We start from the raw sequence: 20328 nt of genomic DNA on the forward strand, positions 1-20328 counted from the left end.
TAAATGTGTGCATATATGACATATATGCATGGCCGCTCTTGTGGCCGCTGTATTTTAGTATAAATACAGATTTGCACGTTTGCCACTTAATTTATCATCTCCTGGGTAATGCACAGATTTTAACAAAAAAATTGTTTCTAGCGCAAACATATCAAAAGTTACTAAAAACAAAGTGGAAGGTCCTTCCCACAGGTTGACTGGTCGCCTTTCAGTTGCTTATTGCTGGATTTCAGGTTTAAGCTAGTGCTATTGATGCAAAGGCTTTGCCCAGGCAGTTTTAGCATGTGTAAACATAAACTAGTACTATCACAGTATGTGCCGCATTATGCCCCATAATTTGCCATTTCTTGCTATATAATTTAGTCAACCCTGTTTCACAATTTGGTCATCCTCTGACACATTATTCCAGTGGCCCTGCATCTTTCTTTATGTAGTGAGAATTGTTAAAGTCTAAAATAGTAATTCTTTCAGCAGGTGGATACCTTTATAATATAAATGCTTGCATTATTTTTATATGAAGATTATGGTATTAAAATATACTTTGTTCACAGATGAGCTGGTTGGTGAAGATCGGGATGTCATTCCACATATCCCACCCTATGGGAATTTAAACCTGATGATGCAAGGGGAATGAAATCTTTAGAAATTTTAGCAAATTGTGCACCACAACAGCGAAGCGGCCTATGTGCTACTAACAACCTAGCCCATTCCATCTTCGGGAAGGCACACTTAGAAAACACCTTTATTGATTACACCATATTGACATATTTGTCTGCTGAACAGTTTCTCAGTTGGTGGTGGAATGAGCACACTCCTTTGTTTTTTATTTAGTAGGGGAATTTAACATTTTTGTGTCAAAAGTATTTTTTCGAAGGATTTGCCATTCCAGCAGATGCAGAATGTATATATATAGTGGTACTTGTGTAGTGCTAACCTAACTAAAAAGCTATAAAGTGTTGAAGATAATTTTATTCTAACATAGCTTATGGAGAGTGACTTCAAAGTGTCTTTTTTTTTTTTACCACACCTGTAAATGACAAAATGGATGTCATCCGGTTAGACTTGTTAAATACAGTTACAAATTAAACTTCCCATGATGCTAAAAGAGAATATTTTTGAGTAGTGTCAACTTTCTCAAACACAACATAACACTGAGACTTTGAGACCTCATTCTGGAAGGTTGCAAAATTACTGTAGTCTGACAAACGCTTTACCAAACTGTATGGTAAAAAGTAATAAAAGCAACTAAACTTGTTTAAAGGTGGGATGACCTAGACAAATTAAAATAATTGCTAAGGTACAAGAAAGAACGTAGTGCTAAACTTTTGGAAATGCTCCATTAAATGGTTGGAAAGCAATGTTAATTTTTTGAAGTCTGTGGCTTTGGAAGCTGAAATTGCCCATCCTCTCACAGACCAGACACAAATGGGGAGATAAGTGCTTCTTAAAGTCATTTTAATAGCAGTTTGGATATATTAGACCCACAGGAAGGAAACACCCTTACTCTGTATAGAACAAAGGCTGTTGGCCTTAAATTAGATATTTGTTGGGTCATACTGGTATTGTGGGCTCTTTGGTTTGATTGGTGGTTTGTGCTAGGAATTCCTGCTCTCTGCACTAATTGTTAATTGTTCCATTATAAATTAACTCTTAGATCAAAACCTCATAAGAAACATATCAGTAACAGCATTAGCAGATAGGTCATGATATTAAATTGAGTGTAAGATAATGTTTTGGATACTTTATTAAATGTGTTGGGGTTAGGAGAAAGTTAGCTAAAAGGGAAGTTGTTTCCACAGTCTCAGCGATTGTAGAAAGAAAGATCTGTCCCCTTGCACTTTCCATGTTTAGAGAGTACTATGCCCTTAGTCTGTAAGTGCAGCATTAGAATATAAGATATAGTTTTGCCTGCTGAAGGTCCAGGACACAGGCTGTGTGTACATTTAGGCATCAAATATAAAGTTTTAAATTCAGCCATCCTCCACATAGAGGGTCACAATGCAGGGGTTCAAACAACAGAGTGGAAATAAGGTTCTATCATTTTCTCACGTTCCGTTGGTAATAACAACATTCAAATTGATGGAATTTGAGGAACCATGACAAATGCCACTTTCTAGGTTTTTATCTGAAGATTAATAACTCACAGTATACAGTTTTTGTTACTCATATATTATGCATAGCAGCATATTAGAGAAACAGTTGCTCCTTGCATCGGAGGTAGGATTTGTTTTAGTTAGATGTTAAATATGGAGGGAGACTCCCACAATCCATCTTAACTAGGAATGAGAGTAGCAGCTACTTTGTTTATGGATGGTCCTTCTATGACAAAAAAGAGCTAAACCTTTATAGACGATCTTTCTTATCCAGGCCTTAGATGACAAACTACATGGTCTCTACTATCTCCACAAAAGAGAAACACACGATGAGCAGCCACTAGAATGGTATTGAGTGGTTTCCTCAGTAGTGTCTCAGTCTTGTGTTAGAAACAAGACTAGACTGATATGGGTTCAGAAACCCACAAAAGGCCTATAATATACTCCTATTTCCTTAATGGGTACTGCAGATGTGAGGATTTGGGTGTATTATATAGTATGCTTGTGCAACCTTACCGCATAATAGACTCGCAGAAACCGTCTTGGGTCGAGTCAGGCTCTTTTGTAAAACCTCCATCTCAACGCTGGATAGCTATGGCTTCGAGCAGCAAGACCTAAACATAGGAACTAGTGTAAAGCATTTTACTGCACCAAACAATGAGATAGGAAAGTCAAACAACACAATAGGAAACAATGACTAATGTATAATAATAGGTTATATTTTTATGAATTTTTAGAGCCCAAAATGAACAAATTTTACTGGAGGTTCTGAAGATTTTGATTTTTAAATGAAACGTGACTCTCAGTTCAATTGCAAACATGCAATGGTAACCATAAAGTTGGACATTTTTTTTAAAGGTTTGTAAGAGTTGTGTTCAGCTACACTGGCCCGAATGTGGTAACCAAATCCAACAGGAGAGGTCCGCTGGGCCACAAAGGAGTTCCTAGACAGTCACCTGGTCACCAAAGCGTTCTCCTGTTCAGTTCTGAAATTTACAGCACACCCTCTATAGACGTTAATTAAGTGGTCTTGATGCTGCAGATGTAGGAGATGGAGGAGGCTCAAGAATGAGCTGGGTGCTGTGTGGTCTATGGAGCTGTCCTTGCGGCTGCTCCTTGGTCCAGTCAGGACAGGTGGGGTGAATTTGGCCACAGAGTTCGGAGTACTTTGAAGTCCTCTTTGAGCCAGTAGAAGGCAAGCCGCTGCTGGGTTACCGGTCGCCATCCACAGCTACCCCAGCAGTACCTTTTGATGGAGGCTGATGTCCCTCTTGGCTGATCAATCTGGACTCCGGTGACACTCCTGAGTCCCACAGGCTCAGTTGCAACTTTTGGCTGTTGAGAATCGGCCTCTTGGGGTGTCCAGTTGCTGTCAGCAGCTATTCTCCAGAAGGGGCTACTGACATGCTGAGTTGGGCTGCTTCAACTCTGGTGGCCCTGGTGCTGGTTCCAGGGTGTCGGGCGACTGATCCTTGGAGTCACTTCTTTGGCTTGGGAGCATCTTTACTCAAGTCAGGAGCCACAGGCACAGTCCTTTTTTAGCTAGCCCAAGGTGTAGCAGGTGCAGTCCACTAGAATGTGCAGCCTCTCTTTGCCAAATCCAGTCAGTAGGGCAGTCCTTTTTCCAGTTCCGTCATGATCTGAGGTTCAAGGCGCCAGGGGTGCCATATTTATGCCCAGAAAAATAGCCCGGGTGAGAGTAATTAATTAACCAATGGGCCACCAGGACCCTTCCTGCCCTGTGATGACTTCCGACTATGTGTCTAGCAGTCCCAGAGTGCACTATTCTGCCCACTCTCAAGATGTCTGAACCCTTCCTCGAATGTTAGGAGCTTGGTAACCAAATCTCACACTAAGAAGTACGGGGTTCTCTTGTAAACCAAGGAATAGATGACTAGCGTGCAATTTGTGCCCTTGGTTCTTCGTGATCCCCTGTTAGAGGAAAGAGGTCAGTATGAGGTCAGTGAGCATTGAGAGGAAACGGGGGAATTTCCTTTACAGACAAGGTGGTCTCACACACTATATAGTGTCATGCTTCATCATCTGACCACCTAGCCCCACCCAGGTAGGGCAATGCCACCTGGGCGGACTCAACCTCGCTGTTGAATGAATCAAGCGGTCCAACGAGAGGACGGCATAGGCGCACATCTGAAAAGTCAGATGCAGTGCATTATTGTGTTACTTACATTTTTAGGTGCCCTTTTATCGTTTTATTATGATAACCAAGTGGATCGAGGCAAAGGAGCTTTAGAATGGAGAGAAACATTAGGGATATATATGAAACGTTTTGTGTACATTTGACTAGCTATGTATAGTTCGTTATAGCATTACAATTACATTGTACATATTTTCTTCATACTTATTTGGCATGTTTTTAAAGGATTGTGTCCCTTTGACTTGCCAGGGCTTCCTAGTAGGCAGACGAGTCGCCATGACACCACCTTGTCATGATAACTCCATCCAATGAGTAATTTTATGTAGTAGTTCAAGGGTTTAGTCACAGTGTGAGCGCAGAGACCGTGTGCAGGCACGTGTGGAGACGCGATACTCTTAGCACAAGTTAACTAATGTCAGGCCGGCCTATGGACTAGAGGTTACTAGTTGCTGCCCATGTCAGCAGGCCTACTGAAGTAATGGCATCTCCTGATTTACTGTTGAGATAAAACCTGGATTAAAAAAAACATTGTCTCAGCCAATAGGTGTGGCTTGAATGAGTTAACTCATGTTAAAACAGACATGCACATGTGTGCACACTATTTGTGCCTCACGTTTATGCTCTCTTTGTGTCTGCCTTGTATGCCTGTGCCCTGACTGTATTCCCAGAACTGCAGTGCCATGCATAGAATTACAGAGTGAGACGGCACCAATAGTCTGTGTTCATTTCGGCACGACTTTGCATCAGCCAAACCTTAAAAACCTAGATTATTTTGATGAACCTGTTTCATCCATTGGCTTGGAATTTTCTAAGGAACATCTTGGTTTATCACAGGTGAGTGTTTCTTTCACCTGATGCTATTAACTATTACGGTTTATTTTTTGCCCTAAAATGGAGTGCGTGCATGGACCTGCATGATAGTCTATTTTACAGCCACAAGCCTCTGTCTGCTTCTCGATGCTCGTTCCCACCCCTTCCAGCTTTTAGGCTGAGCACGCAAGAGCTCTGGCCTGTTGTAATCTATCTGTGGGCTTTTAACCACGCCCATTGTACGCCCATCACTATCACTCGTTCATGGGCTTGCCTTTCAAAAATCCTTTGTTATCATTGGTAAATCTTTACGTTCGTCGCTCCTTGGGGTAGTTTTGTTACCGCCTTGGCCTTCGACCGAGTTACATGAATACTTGCACGTTTGGCCATATATTTTGCCGCAAGTGAACTTCATTTTCCTTTTGTGTCTCTCCTTTATGTTCATGGTGGCCATGGCGCTTTGAATTGGCGCGATTATGTCAGCTGCTTTTTCTTTTCATTTTCAATTTATGTGGCAAGAAAAGTCCAGTTAGGAATTTACAACGCTAACAGCTCTAACTCGAGCATCGCGAGGCCCATTGCATTGCGAATGCTTGTCCTAATAGGGTCATTACCTTCCAGCTTGCTTCCACCCCTCCTGGGCCTCTCGTTCTTCATTGCCTCTGCTTGCCACCCGCACTCATCCCTCCCGCTGCCACCTGTTCCCTGTCCACACCCCGTTCCCATTTCTCCTACCCGCTTTACCTTGTGTCTCTGTCTTTCTCATACTTGCCATCCCCTTTTGTTCCCACCCGATGTCCTTCCCATCTCACCTAATAATAAAAGGCTGTATATATTGACTTTAATACAGTCCGTGTTTTTCTGTTAAATGAAGGGCAGCTGGCAGGGTAGCCGTCACTATATTATACTCTTTCCTTTCTTGCTATGACGAGAGCTCGCTTGCATTCAAACTCATTTTTTTATTTTTTTATTTGGGACAAGCAAAAACATAACTGTATTAAGGCAATGTTGCTTTCATTATAGGCGCACTTTTGTTTCTTACGTTTGTCTGGCTTTATTTAATTATGAAGCATAGTTTTATAGACCGGAACTAACCACAGGTTTAATAATTTAATGTACTTACGATGCATCTGTTGTCTCATTACTCTCAGACCTACTGGCAAGGCCATTCTTTGTTTACAAATATCTGTTCGTCCATTCCCGGTTATTTATGCTACACGGTGTGGTGTTTAAAATATTTAGTATACTAATTTACTTGTTTGCAGATTAAAGCTACGAGATTAAACTCAAATAAAGTAGTGTAAGCAAAAAATAAGATATTCAGTTTTTTGGGTTCTTGTCAATAAATCTCTGTGTACCCCAGCAAGTGTGTACTTTAGGGTCAGTTATAATTCTGAGCCGTCTTAATTGTAACATGATTTTGTGTACCCACTGTGCTCAATCCTTACAACAGCCTCTGCACACTGCTTTAAACGTCATGATAAAATATTGTGGCCCAGCAGCTAGCGATGTCCTCTGTATATTCTGCAATTAACCAAATGCAACAGATTTTCTCATACAACCCATAGCCAGTCTTTTATCTGTTCGATGTGTCACCTTGCCTATAAAGGCAGAACACTAGACTAGAGTCTGTGCTGTTAATCACATTTTGCCAGTGCTGGGAAAAAGTAACAAAAAAGATTTTTGTTTTCCATTTTGATTCCCTACAGGAGAACTACGTTATTGAATGTGCCAGAGTGCTCATTGTGTTTACTTTTCATATGTAAAATAATTGTTCACACATGCCAATGAAAACACTTTCCTGAAGGCAGAATGATACATCAAATAGCTAACATCAAAAGATAAGAGTAATACTCCGCTGGGTGAAGCTAATGCCCACGGTATGTAGTTTAGGGCAGTAGTAACAATATGTCTTGAGCTGTCAAATCAAACATTCAAGCAAGCATTGGTAAAGCCAGTAGGTCTCACTTTAACCTGTTAGCCTTGCTAATGGTTTAGCCAATGCAGCATCGGCAAGATTGGCATAAAAACATACAAGCAGACAGTGCTGGTAGTCATGTCATTCTCTAGACGTGTATGTGTGATGACATATATGTCTGCATGCGTTACCTTGCATGTTTGTGTCAGTTATTTAATTTACCAGTTCAAGATGGCGGATGCCGCTTGGATCAGTAAATACAAAAAAAAGTAATTTTAATACTGCAAAATGTTTTTAGCGCTGAGGAACAGCCCGGAAACGAACTGCAACTGCCAGTACCTTCAAAAAGAAGAAAAATTTGGTCCAGGAGGGAGGGGTCTGGGAAGACAAGGCTGGAGTGGGTGGGGTGGTTTGAGCAAGCAGCAGGAAGTAGGCTATGGAACAAAAGAGGCACTTGAGGCTGGGCCAGGATTGGTGGGAAAAGCAGTGGGTGATCTTTGAGAGAGGCATGAGGGAGCAGCTAAAAGCTGGATTGGGGGAGCAATGTTGGATGGGGAAAGCAGTACGCGAGGAAGAGAGCTAGAAAACACATGTATTCTCATGGAGGTTTCAAGAAAAGGTTTGTTGAATGAGGACAGTGGAAGGATACAAGTCAGAATGTAAAACTATGGTAAAGAGGCTATGTTCAAGGAAGAGGCAAATACAAAAAGAGGAAGGAAAACAATTGTACAAGACGCAAACAAATGAAAGTGACAAAGCCAACTAATAGTGAGCAATGGGTAAATTCTAAGCCCATTGAATGCTTTTGGTATGGTTCGCTAAAGGTTTTTGCCTGCAGACTGCCAAAAGCTGTCTGGTAGCCGAAACCTATAAAAGAATGGAATACTTACGAAACGTTATATAATGGTCAACAACCACCTCTACAGATACATTTCTGTGATGTGTGTCTAGGTTTTTAACCACATGTACTATGTAAATTGCCTCTAAATGTGGAGCAACCCTCATGAATGAGACAAAATGAGAAATAAAAATATTTCAGTGTTTTTATTTCTGGTCTGTCTGCTGGCTAGTAAGAAGAGTGCTTTAGGAATCATTGCTGTTGCAGCAGTAGAAAAACAATTTCCCAGATTATTGCTTGTGTAAATCGATTACTCTGTTGCTATACAATCGAATTTTCTGGACGCTATTGGATTGCAGCGGTGACACCAAGAAATGGTTGACATTATAGTCCACTTAGGAGGCAAATATTACTTTCCTTTGCTGTCAGTATCCTTGCAAGTTCTATACAAAAACAGTGGCTAACTTGCTTTCCACCCTCAATTTCGCCTCAGATTTCTGTACTGAGTGGCCGGCTGCATTGGACACTGATGTGAAATGCGAGCAGCATTTTCCAATTGAAACTGAGACGGTGGATTACATTTCAGCCGGAACATCTCTATGTAACCCCAAAGCAAGAGTTGTGACCTTAAGGGTAAGTGCTACTGTTACTTTCAGTATAATTAAGAGATGTATGTGGGGTCATGGTTTTGGTTTCAGTGATATAAAGTAAAGGAAACAAATCTGGCCTGTGCAAATTGAATCTGACAGTCTAACCCTTTCAGTGTTATGCTAGCTTGCTTAAGGTACACCTTGAAACATCAAACTACAAATCTTCTATGGTAGTGTATACCTCCTATAGTCAATGCAAATATTATTGTTTGCATAGAAGTGGGAGCCCAATGTGTTTGCAACAATTCTTCGCACACATCCAGGTTGGAAGATATTAAGGAAGAAAGATAACATCCTACAGTAACTTTATTTGAAGGTGTTTTCTTACTGGTTGTAAGCTTACTCCACCTGTACCCTTAGTGCTGCATTGCATGCATTTTTAGAGGACGTGTAAATGCCCCCACATCCAACCAGATGTACAAGGAACATTTTACACTGACAGCTTAAAAAATACAGTCTGCTTCTTTCCAAGGTAAGCTTGGGGAAACAGAAGGGGACAGTGGCTGGCGAATAAAATTATATAAAATGTAGAGGTACTGAAGTGTTTGGGTAATGGATGATAGTGAAAAAACAGGTTACCTGTAATTTGCTTTGAGTATACACGGCACCATTCTTACAGTCTCACATCTGCATGCTGTTGTAGAAGTTTTGCTTAGTTTCCACTTGTACAGGAAATACTGTAGCAAGTATCTTGTGTCCCACCCTCTGTTTTTAGGTCTCTCCTCACAGACCACTTTTACTATTGGTTGGCAGAAACATTTTGAGCATAGTGCAATATGCAGAGTTGGCTTTATGTCAGCCCTTGCGTCTACCTGGGTACCTTTGTTGCATACTCCGTTCCCTCCTCCTTATTTGATGGCGCATGTCTTTCTGAAGCAATGTTGAACACCACCTAAGTCTTCTTGAGGCCCTCTAACCTGAGGGGCAAACGCTATGTGGGTTCTGTGACCTCTGTTTTCTTAATTATTTCATTTCGGTCAACGAGGTATTGAGCCTCTTTCAAAATTGTTCTTGTTTGTCAAGCAGAACAACCAACAGCGAAGGAAAGGCAGGAGATGCTATTTTTATAATAATGTTACTGCTTGCTCTGTCAGTTGAGAAAAAGAACGTTTTTAGGAGAAACTGAACATCTTGAAGGTCTTTTAGGTCTACAGATTTTGTTGCTTGGTTTATATTTCATCAAGGAGGTGCATGTGACGTGCCCCACATAGATTCAGACAGACAGCTTCATTCATTGTGTGTGAAAACCTCCCAACCAGAAAAGCAAACCTTTACATTTTATGACTGAGCATGTATATGTGTGTATAGTCTCAGTCAGGGTTAAGGTGTGAAAGGTGTACTTATTGAACTCCAAATACTAATTCTATTTAACTAACACTAATTGAATATTTGAACACGAAGCATTAATATTTGGTGTAAAACGGAAGAAAGAAAAATGTAAATCTACATTCTCTGAATTGCACCATGTGCAATGTGGAATCTTGGGCAAACATCGCTACTTCACCAGTTCACCAAATTGTGGGATCTATGGCCCATCGCTTTACTTCACTGTGTACTATTTCCCTTAATCCACCAGTTTGAGAACACATTGAAGGAAATCAGTACAGGATCTGCACTGCAATAAACACTCCTGTATATAGTTAATATAAAATACTCTTACTGCACATTTATTAACTGTTTAGGCTGTATAATTCTGAAGGAGACTTCTTACATCAGATTTCTCATCTTATAAATTCCCCCAGACACCAGACTGGATCTGGAAATTTTCATTGAAAATTTCCTTGCACGTCGGTAGGTGACATTGTGCGGCACTGGTTAAATCCGTCTACCCCAGAAAAACCACCTACCGCCATGGCGATGGCTGCCAAAAGACCATTGCCGGGCCTACCAGCCATCCGCCATAATATGACCACAGCCGGATTTCCACCACAAGAATGGCAGAAATCCGGCTGTGGCCATACTGGCGGATGGTGGTAAGGTGGTGCTGCTACCACCACCAGAGCCACGGCAGTAGATCGCCACCAGCCGTATTATGAGAAATAATAAGGCCTGGCGGTGTTCTTCTGGCGGTAGCAGTGCCCTGTCCCGTCGCCTGCCATAAGACCCCCCTGGATCTAGGCAAGTCGGGTCTCCGACAGGGGAGCGGGAAGGGGGGGAGGGGGTGTTGCGGGTGTGTGTTTAGTGTTGAATGCGTGTGTGCATTTAGTGTTGAATGCGTGTGTGCATGTACAGACGTGTGAGTGCGTGTATGTTGTGAAATGTGAATGCGTGTCTGCGTGTATGTTTGGAAGTGTGTGTGTATGTGTCTGCGATTGGATGGATGCATGCGTGTATGTATGTATGAATGAGTGTATGTGTGTGTGTGAAGGGGGCGTGGTTGTGGGGGGTGAGAGGGGTTTGGAGATGTAGTGGGGTGTGGGGGGTATCTGGAGAGGTGGGGGGAGACCCCTACCAATGACAGGGAAGGAATTCCCTGTCACTGATATGGCCTACAGCCATGGTTTTCGTGGCGGTACGAACGCCATGAAAACCATGGTGGTAGGTGGGGTCATAATCCCGTGGGTGGCACAATGGCGGCCAGCCGGGCTGGAGATGGATATCTCCAGCCCAATGGCTGTTACTGCCGTGGCGGTCGGAGTGGTACAGTGGCGGGTTGGCTTCAGCCAACCTGCCAATTTCATAATGTGGCTGTAAGTACCGCCAGCCTGTTGGCGGTATTATCGCCACATTAACGCCAAACGGCGGGGTCATAATGACCCCCTATATCTGTCCCCCCAGCTGATCTCATTTCTTTTCTTTCTGCACCTTCCAGCACAGATTGGGTGCTCCATCTATTCTGTCAAATTTGATAGAACTTTTTCCCTCAAAATTTTCAACAGTGTTCAAGAGATTCCTCTGTTGCCACTGCAGAATTAGGAGAGGAATTTTCGGTATCTGGAAAGGTATCCAGGCCAATGGCATCTTGTAAATCATGGAAAATGTTTCATCATCATAAACATCATAATCAGGGTTACTGTGATTAAATTGTTGGGACGTTTCAGGTTCAGAATGGGAGTAAAGAAATGTTGTTTGCAAATTTGGGAGTGTGTTGAAGAGGAGTCTTGCAGTACGACATAACTATCAGCAACAGTGACGTTGTTGCCTGCTTCGATGCTCAGATTAGTGCGCTGGTTGTGGAGCCAAAGGCGGTGTCAGACGTTGTGAAAGGGCCAGAGTTAGCAGTGTCGATCTCAAAGAAAGATTCCTCCTTGGTTTGTGACTGAGTGGCACAGTTGGCGGTAATCTGACAGGAGGCCACCTGAGTCCCTAGGGCTCCAAGGCACACAAGGATATGTAGGGCTAATAAAGATCTGCTCCATGAACTGTCTCAACACACTCCCAAATTTGCAAACAACATTTCTTTATGAAATCTGGATTTCTTCTTGCATCATCCCCCTCCCAAAAGCCTAGTGGTGCAGGGCGTCCACAAGCAGAATTAATACAAATGAGTTTCTGACCACTGCTCCTGATAGAGAATCCAAATGCATTGAACATTTGCTAAATGCATGTTTTCCTCTACCACCTTGCCCTTTGGTCAGTCAACACCATTTGCTTCTTGGGAAGGTACTTACAAGCATTGTGGGATAGAGTGGCCGACATCTTGGTGGCTAACCCTGAGGGATATTCAGCCAATCAATAAACTCTCATTCGAAATGACCAGAACATGTTGAAGTATTCTGTACTTTCAAGACTAGACACAATGACTGTTCGAGTAGGGAGTTGGGACCAGTTTGGTACATTGGTGCCATGCTTAGATCAGCTCCATTGGCTTCTCCAATTATATCCAGCAAGCCTTAACCGACATGCAGTTTGAGGGCTCTAGGCTCTTTGGAGCTAAGGCGGACTCTACCTTCGAAAGATTTAAAGAGATCAAGGCCACTGTCTTGCCCCCAAGGCCTACCTCTGCCTGTTCAGCAGTCTCCCGGCAACTTTACTCCTTTGAGGCTCTAATAGGATATACCAGCAGAGACATCACCATAATGCACCTCTGAAACAACAAGCCTGTCAGTCCTTTAGAGGTAGGAGATCAAGCCCACAGCATTCAGGCCCCATGGGCAACCATATACCCAGACACCAGACTCCCCTGCAGATGCTGCAAAACCTTTTTAAATTGGAACTCTGCAGCACACAATGGCCCAGTATTAGGCCCCATCCTCAGATATGCTACCCACAGCACAAAACCTTCTGAAGGACCAACTGCTCATTCTCTGAGGAGAAGTTGAGTCGCTCATGGCCAAGGGAACTATAGAGAGGGTGCCAGCATCAGAGATTGGGGCTGTCTTTTACTCCTGTTATTTCCTTGTGCTGAAGAAAAATGGAGGCATTCGTCCGATTCTCGATCTCTGCCCTCTGAACTTTTTCCTCCAGAAGGACAAGTTGAAGATGCTCACCTTGGCCCAAGTTCTGTCTGCCCTGGACCCAGGGGAATGGATGTGGGGAATTTGGATTTGTATAGCACCTATTTTCACATCACGTTCCTGCAAGCCCACATGTTACCTGCTGTTTCAAATGGGCCAGGAGCAGTTTCAGTTCTCTGTGCTCCCCTTTGACCTTAACAGCCCCCTCAGGGGTTCGCAAATGTGATTGTGGTGGCTGTATTCCCAACCTCCACATATGGGCTGCCAGTGTTCCCATACCTTGACAACTGGCTACCGAAGTTGAACTCTCCTCAAAGAGTTGTAAACCAGCTCCAGACAAAGTTTGACCTGTTGACATAGTTGGGTTTTTCCATCAACGTGCCGTAGTCATACCTAACTCCTTCTCAATTGTTCCCCTTCATCTGAGCCATCCTGGATATATTGCTCTTCTGAGCTTTTCCTCCACCTCAACGAGTCCAGGACATTTGGACTATGATCCCCATGTTTCAATTCTCAATCTGGGTGTTTGAGAGGGGCTTTGAGGCGTCTTGGGGTCTACAGGTCATGTTCCAACAGTCGGGAGAACCCAGTCTTGATCTATTCACCACTGCAGAAAACGCTCAGTGTCCAAGCTTTTGCATGTTGGAGTTCCCAAGAAGATTCTCACTCATGGACCCCTTTCACCTCGACTGGGGCTCGGTACTCCTGTATGCCTTTCTGCCCTGCCTCTCATGCCCAAAGTCCTGAAGAAGTTAAAAAAACAAAACTGGACCCAAGTCATCCTAGTGGCCCCAGACTGGGTGAGGAGAGTCAGGTACACAGACCCTTTGGCCATGAGCATCTGACCTTGCTCCTTTAGGTGGACCTCCTGACACAACAGCAGTCAGGCTCTGCACCCAAATCTGAACAAACTATTTCTCCATGTGTGGAGAATGAACAGCAACAGTCAATTTTCTGTCTCTCTTCTGATGTGTTTGATGTAATTCTGCAGGCAGGTGTTCTTCCACCAAAACTGTATGTGCTGAACGCTGGGGGAAAGTTGTCTGCTGTTCATCCAATGATATTCAGCCTTTACAAGCAAAGTTACCTGAAGTTCTACTTTTTTGTCTCTCTGCAGCCCAGCAGGGCTTTTCTGTGGCATCAGTTACAGGTTATCTTTCAATCCTTTTTTTAGCTTTTTAGCATTTGCCACCAGGTCAGGCATCTCTTTTTAGATCACATGTTGTGATGTGTTTCTTTAAACAGCTAGCCCATATGTTCCCAGCAACACTTGTTTTTGGATAAACATATTTTATTGATTTCAGGGAAAAGGGAACAATAACAAACAGAAAGAAAGAAAACAATAGCCACATAATAGGTGTTCCATGCCATCGGTCCCTGTCTCCTCCATGCCTCCAACTCACCACCCACCTGGAAAATTGTTGAATCGCAAATGAGTCGAGTGTTGAAGTCAGTCCATAGTAGTCCTCCCCATCTGCCCCAAATTTTGGAGAACTTTGCAGGGCAACCCCTAGCAGTGTAGATAGGTTCCTCCAGTTTGGCACACCAGTCCATGCCTGCTCGCCATTGTTTCAGTGTTGGGGGATAGGGCTGCCTCTATGCGTGAGCTATGTCTCTTTTTGCCACAAGAGTTGCCAGACCAATCAGCGTTCTGTCCCCTCGAGACCCTCCCAAGTCATATGGCTCACGAAGCAATACCAGTTTAGGTGTTAGTTGTATGGGGTGCCTAGAACTGCGGACAAGGTAGTACCAACTCTGGACCAGTAGGGGGCAAATGTGGGGCACAACCACATCATGTGAAAGAAGTCTGCCTCCAAGGAGTGGCATCATGTGCAACCGGTGTCACCAAAACCTCTTATGGGCCCCACCTGCCTGATGTGTACTCCCTTTGAGCCCATGCACAGCTGGTATAGTGTCTACTCACCATAAAAAGCTGTATTCCTCATTGCCAACACCTCTGCCTGTCAAGTGAGTGAACTCCAGGCCTTGTCAATTCAGCAGCCATACATATCATTCTTTCTGGACCAGTTGGTCCTCCAGACAAAAGCGGTATTCCTGCCGAAGGTGGTCACACTCTTTCATGCCAGATAATCCATTATGTTGTTCTCTTTCTTCGCTCCACCTCATCCTTCCAAGGAAAAGGAATGGCTCCACCATCCCTGTCTCTAAGTGCAGAATCCGCATTTAGAGACCTTAAGAGTGCTCTATTCTCATGTTCCTGGTCGGCTTGGAAGATTCTTGCCAAGCACGAGCAGGATTTACTAACATGCATACAGATGCCCAAGGTTGTTAAACTCATCGGTGGGCACGTCATTAATTTACGCACATAAGTTGGTGCCAATCAGGACACACACTTGCTCGTTTGGTCTTATTGCATCCATTTAAACTATCACTGTAGGTGACACTTTGCCATTAATTAGATGCAAATAGGACCTCATTTCCAACTTACCGCCATACTATTCATTCAGATGCTCCTGTTACCTGCATGTCCTGATGAGAACTCGATACTCTAAAAGAGTTTGAAATGCTGTCAACACCTCTGCATAGAAACCCAGTGAGTAAATAATCTGCCTTCAAAGGGGACTATAGTTGTGCACATCAAAGAATTGTATATTTGCAGCCTCACATTTCTTTATACAGCCACTGTTTGTTCACTTCTGCATGTTTTCTTCACTAGGACACTCCGCCTGCATCTGTCCACTTGTCACATAAAAATGTGTCCATAAACCCTTTGCTCTTTTTCAATAATTGTGTTTGGTCAGTGATAATTGTGTGTGCTGATTAAAAGACACCGTAAGGTTAGATTGCAACCATGTTGTCTTCACATTAACAGTATGCATCAAATTGTTGTTCTGCAAAATAAAGAAATTTGACTAAATGAGTTCCTGGTGAAGCACTGTTTTATTTCTTACTCATATGACCAGCTTCCCGCTGGTGTGAGGGCTGCTTTTGTGATCGAAAGTGACAGAAACAATTGTGAATGAATAACTATTAGCATTCATAAGAAAGAGTAATGTACTGGGTGATCACCAAGCAGGCTTTAGAGGGCTATCATGGGACTGAGGCCACCCTTTTGACAGTAATGAATCCAGGATAAAGGAGTAGCAGCAGCTCTAATCCTTCTGGATCTGCCCACAAAATGGTGTCACACCCCATATTCAGTGCACAGTTAAGGAACTTGAGGGCACAGATTTTGCACTTGAATAGTTTGTCATTTTTTTTCAAGATCAAACCCAATATTATGAAGATTTGTAGAGCAAACTATCACCCGGGAGGGTATCCTGGTGCTGAGCAGATATGAGTCTAGGCACTCCTGGGGCCCAGTGAGACTACTCGAAAAGCCAGATCTTCAGCTTCTTGTGTAATTCAGTAAGTGAGGAGAAGGCTCTTATTTGTAGGAGCAGGTCGTTCCATGCTTTAGGCATGATGGAGGAGAAGGTTTGACCTCCTAATCTCTTTTTCTGTATACATGGGATTTGGACAAGTAGGAGTCCGGATGAGCGAAGATGTCAACATGCATGTCTGTGCATTTCAGAACGGAGTGCGGTGTCCCAAAAGGGTCCTCACTAAGTCTCACATTGTTCGAAGTGTATATAGTCACATTTGTTCTCCTCATCAGATTCTGTAACCTCGAGGTGATGACTTATGTGGATGAGATGCAAATTTTGTTTGAGACTGGATGGAAATGCCTCATTATCATAAGCAGGGGCGACTGGATGAGTGATAATTGTCTGAAATTAAGTGGTCAAGACCGAGGTCCTGGTAGTGAGGGGACTCGCCTCAATATGTAGTCACCTGTGGCAGCCACCCTCCTTAGGAAACTGCCTAATACCATTGGACCCTATCTGGAATTTGGGGGCCATGTTCGATTGTTTGCTACAAATTGCAAACGTAACCCCTACTTGTTTCTTTTATCTGAGATAGCTAAGAATGACAGTTGTATTTCCCCCACCAGAACATAAATTGTCAGTAATTCGAGCTATGGCATCAGTCTGCTGCAATTGCCTGAATTTGGTCTTTGCCAAATTTAGCTCGCATGCATTACAGATTAAACAAAATGTGGCACTAAGAGTCATGCTGAATTTAAAAGAATCTCATTGGTTAGTCAAAGGAAAAGGTGGAGCACTGGGGAACTGGCTACTGAGTTTATTGTACATATATGTGGGTCCCAGATCATGGTTTAGTGTTAATTTATACATAGGAGATGCAAAACTGAACACTAGGCAAGTCTGTCCTGTTTCTTGTCTTCTTTTACATTGGAAGGCTGATGACCATTTTGTCAACTCCGAGTTGAAGACCAGAATTGCAGCCCCTCCTCTGAGGTTGGGTTGTTAAGGAGTGTTTTGTACATTATATCATGTGTTGGAGAAGGTCAAGATTGCGTACAGCAAGTTGGAATGTCACAGTTACATTATATTTCCCATTTTTATAAACAGATGGAGATTAAAGTATTTGTCCAGAATCATAGGATGTTAAGTCAAGCACCGAGGCTGTGAATTTGAGTCAAAGGTCAGCACTTCTAGCCACTATGCCACTTCTCCTCCCTAAGGATAAAAGTCCCCAGTGACCCATTCAGCTGTGCCAACTTCATCATTTTTCCTTGGAACCTAAAAAGTTTCATTTGGCAACAGTTTGTGAGGCCCCTTGATTTTGAATTCATGAAACTGTGAGATGGGGCTCATCTGGGTGAACCATAAGAGGATACTCTAAGGTGTCCACAACCTGTACTCATCTTCAATACCACTACATAAACCCTGTCTGGTGGCAGCCCTTTACTTGATTTTTGGGGTGCATATTTTCGCCCCTGAGAAACTGGTCTGCACCATGTAAATAAAGTCCAGGTTCTGCAGGTTGAAGATCGCCTTTTTTGAGCAAGTGTAATAATCATTAATAAACGTTACATGTGACGAGAGATTGTCATGCCCTTTGTGAACATTAGAATAAGTGCATACGGAAAATATTTACTTTGAAAAATGGAGGATTAATGCAGCCTACAGAAGATAATGCTGCTCTATGCTTCCTCTGGTGTGCTTTGTTTTCTGGGCCATTGCCTGAGGAAATATAACAGGTTTTCCAATGGAGCTGCCATCTAAAAAGTGAGCCTGGGCTTGTGCTCATAAGCAGAGGAATATGCCTGAATTAGGGGAAGAGGAGTTGCCAGACTTTCTTTAGAGGAGGAAAGCTGTACCCCACTACTTTAGTCTTGTGGACTGGATTTGGATTTTTTTTTTCTGAACTCACTTACTGCAATTGTCAGTGGGCAACGGCTCAAATGCCGGAATATCTTTGTATGAGCCATAGCTGCCCAACAGCTTATGGCTTACATTTTGGACCTTCATTTGGATGGACCCTACTGCTGTGTGTTGTTCCAGGATGTGGAGGTGAGTCCTGTCCACTTCCCCTTGACAGCGAACAAGACCAAAAGCCCCATTGAACCTCAGTTCATCAGCCATCCTGCTGCTGACTTTACTTCTGTGAAAGGCCCCAGCTTCGCTGTAGGATATGAATATAGCACCTAGAAGACCCCTTAGCCCCTCATCAGGGCCTATAAGATTGCTCCACCTGAACGCTATTGCTAAAAAGTGCTGATGAGCTGAAATAGGACACTCACTGACTAAACCACCTATCTCTAATTTGCCTACTTTGTTTTTCAATTTGCCATACTGTTACAGCGGTCCAGTACTGACTTGACTAAACCGACTGAGGGAAGTCTCTGACCTGAGGCTCTTTGTGTCTTTCAGCTCTCCTACAATTTCTGTGAGCCGGATAGTGGCGTTCTTCTCCTGCTCTGGTGTTGCGTTCCCTCTGAACATGGAACCTCTAGGTTATAGGTCTTGGAACTATAAGACGGGCCTCTTTGTGGAAGGGGCATGAACTGACGTTGGAGGGAATGGGGGGCACCCAGCTACGGCAGGCGAAGCATTTACTGTGGACGTGAGGAACACAGACAAGCATGTTAAAAAAACAATGCTGTGATTTTAATGAAAGACAGAATGGCAGTGTGTTATTGTGCAATGGGTCATCAGTAACACATCTCATCAGTAATCTCCTCTGGGCTTGGGAGGGGCTCCATTATAACCTCCAAAGTCTCACTCCCTCTCATTTCTATAGAAGGGTAGTATGTGGATACCTTTAGAGGGGAAAACATCCACCAATAGCATGTTTTTAAACATGCATTTGACTGCATTTTGATAAGGGATAACAAACCTAACTGCATTGTTTGAATTGTTAAGTATGTCCAGAGCTGAGAAATGGCCCCATTTGTTGTAAAACTCCTTCATCTAGACTTGGTATTTTAACCAACAGCACTTTGCATTTTGGGACTTGCGGTTTCACTTTCAACTTTGTAAGGATGGTCTTGAAACTTCCAGCCAGAACTAGCCAGGGGAGTCCCACTTGAAATGGGGCTAGTTGCCAGTTTGGTATGATAATGTGGCAAAACTAAAAGTGAGCATGAACATAAACTTTTCAACATTCCTTTAAACCCTCTAAAAGATTGCACATTTTGGTTCCTTCACTTACAGTATTTCTACGTTTTATGCATGGTATCTATTCTAATAAATAATAAGGCTGAACATTGCTTTAACCAACCTTTTCATGTCTCTTTATACCATAATCTCATTTTAAAAGTTTGGCTTCTTTGCTATGTGTTAAGCTGCATACCATTAGTGTGAACAGTTGTAAAACTGCAAATCAGTTTTGTCAATATTTGTTGGAGTGTGTGCCTTCAATCAGATATATTTCTTTCATAGTTTGCTTTCAATTTTTACGATTTTAAAGAATAAATGTGGACAAATACATTTTTCATTCAGGGCTCTCCTCACATGATTTTCTTGTAGGTCTGGCGTTAGCCAAGACCTTTTGATTTCACTAAAATTATATTCTTCATCTATTGGTCTGTTACTGTGCCAGTCACATTTTCTTCCACCCACTACAGCCATTGACTACTTTACTGTGGTTGACAGTATTTTGCCCTTTTGCAAGTAGCACGTATAGACACAAAGTATTTCCTCTAAGTGTCTTCGGCTGCTATAGCCATATGTGCTTTTTGAGGCCAAAAAAGTGTTTTGTTGTTAGCCATTTTTTTTATATTGACAAGCGCCTGACAACTCAACCGACAATCAAGTTTTACAAAGTTCATGACAAAGAAACAAATATTCACAAAGCTAAAAGGCAGACAGCTATTTCCTGGCCTATTGCTTGGCCAATGCTTATTTTATTTTTGATTTAATAGAATGCACATCTCACTGTAAATTGCTCTTGGAGTGCTGTACACCAAAATTATCAAAATATACTTAAGACACGTGTGTCAAAAAAATATGGCCTTTAAAGCAGATTAAGACTAAAACAATCATAACATGAGAAGGGCAGTAAGGACCTCAACTATTTCCCCAGCTCCCCGAGCACAGGGCTCACTGCAGACCGGGGAAAAGACTAACAAATGTTGGAAGAAAAGTTTTCAACTCT

At 42.8% G+C, this 20328-nt stretch overlaps 1 protein-coding gene across 1 annotated transcript in view; it reads left to right on the top strand.

The window, feature by feature from the left end:
• The window catches only part of MRPS35 (mitochondrial ribosomal protein S35), a 149269-nt gene that overhangs the window by 35611 nt on the left and 93330 nt on the right, over nt 1-20328 (top strand). Inside the window, exon 5 of the mRNA XM_069228175.1 lies at nt 8308-8447. Within this exon, the coding sequence (XP_069084276.1) occupies nt 8308-8447 (140 nt within the window). The remainder of the gene's footprint in view (nt 1-8307; nt 8448-20328) is intronic.

Source organism: Pleurodeles waltl, chromosome 4_1, assembly GCF_031143425.1.
Source record: "Pleurodeles waltl isolate 20211129_DDA chromosome 4_1, aPleWal1.hap1.20221129, whole genome shotgun sequence".
Classification (NCBI taxonomy): Eukaryota; Metazoa; Chordata; class Amphibia; order Caudata; family Salamandridae; genus Pleurodeles; species Pleurodeles waltl.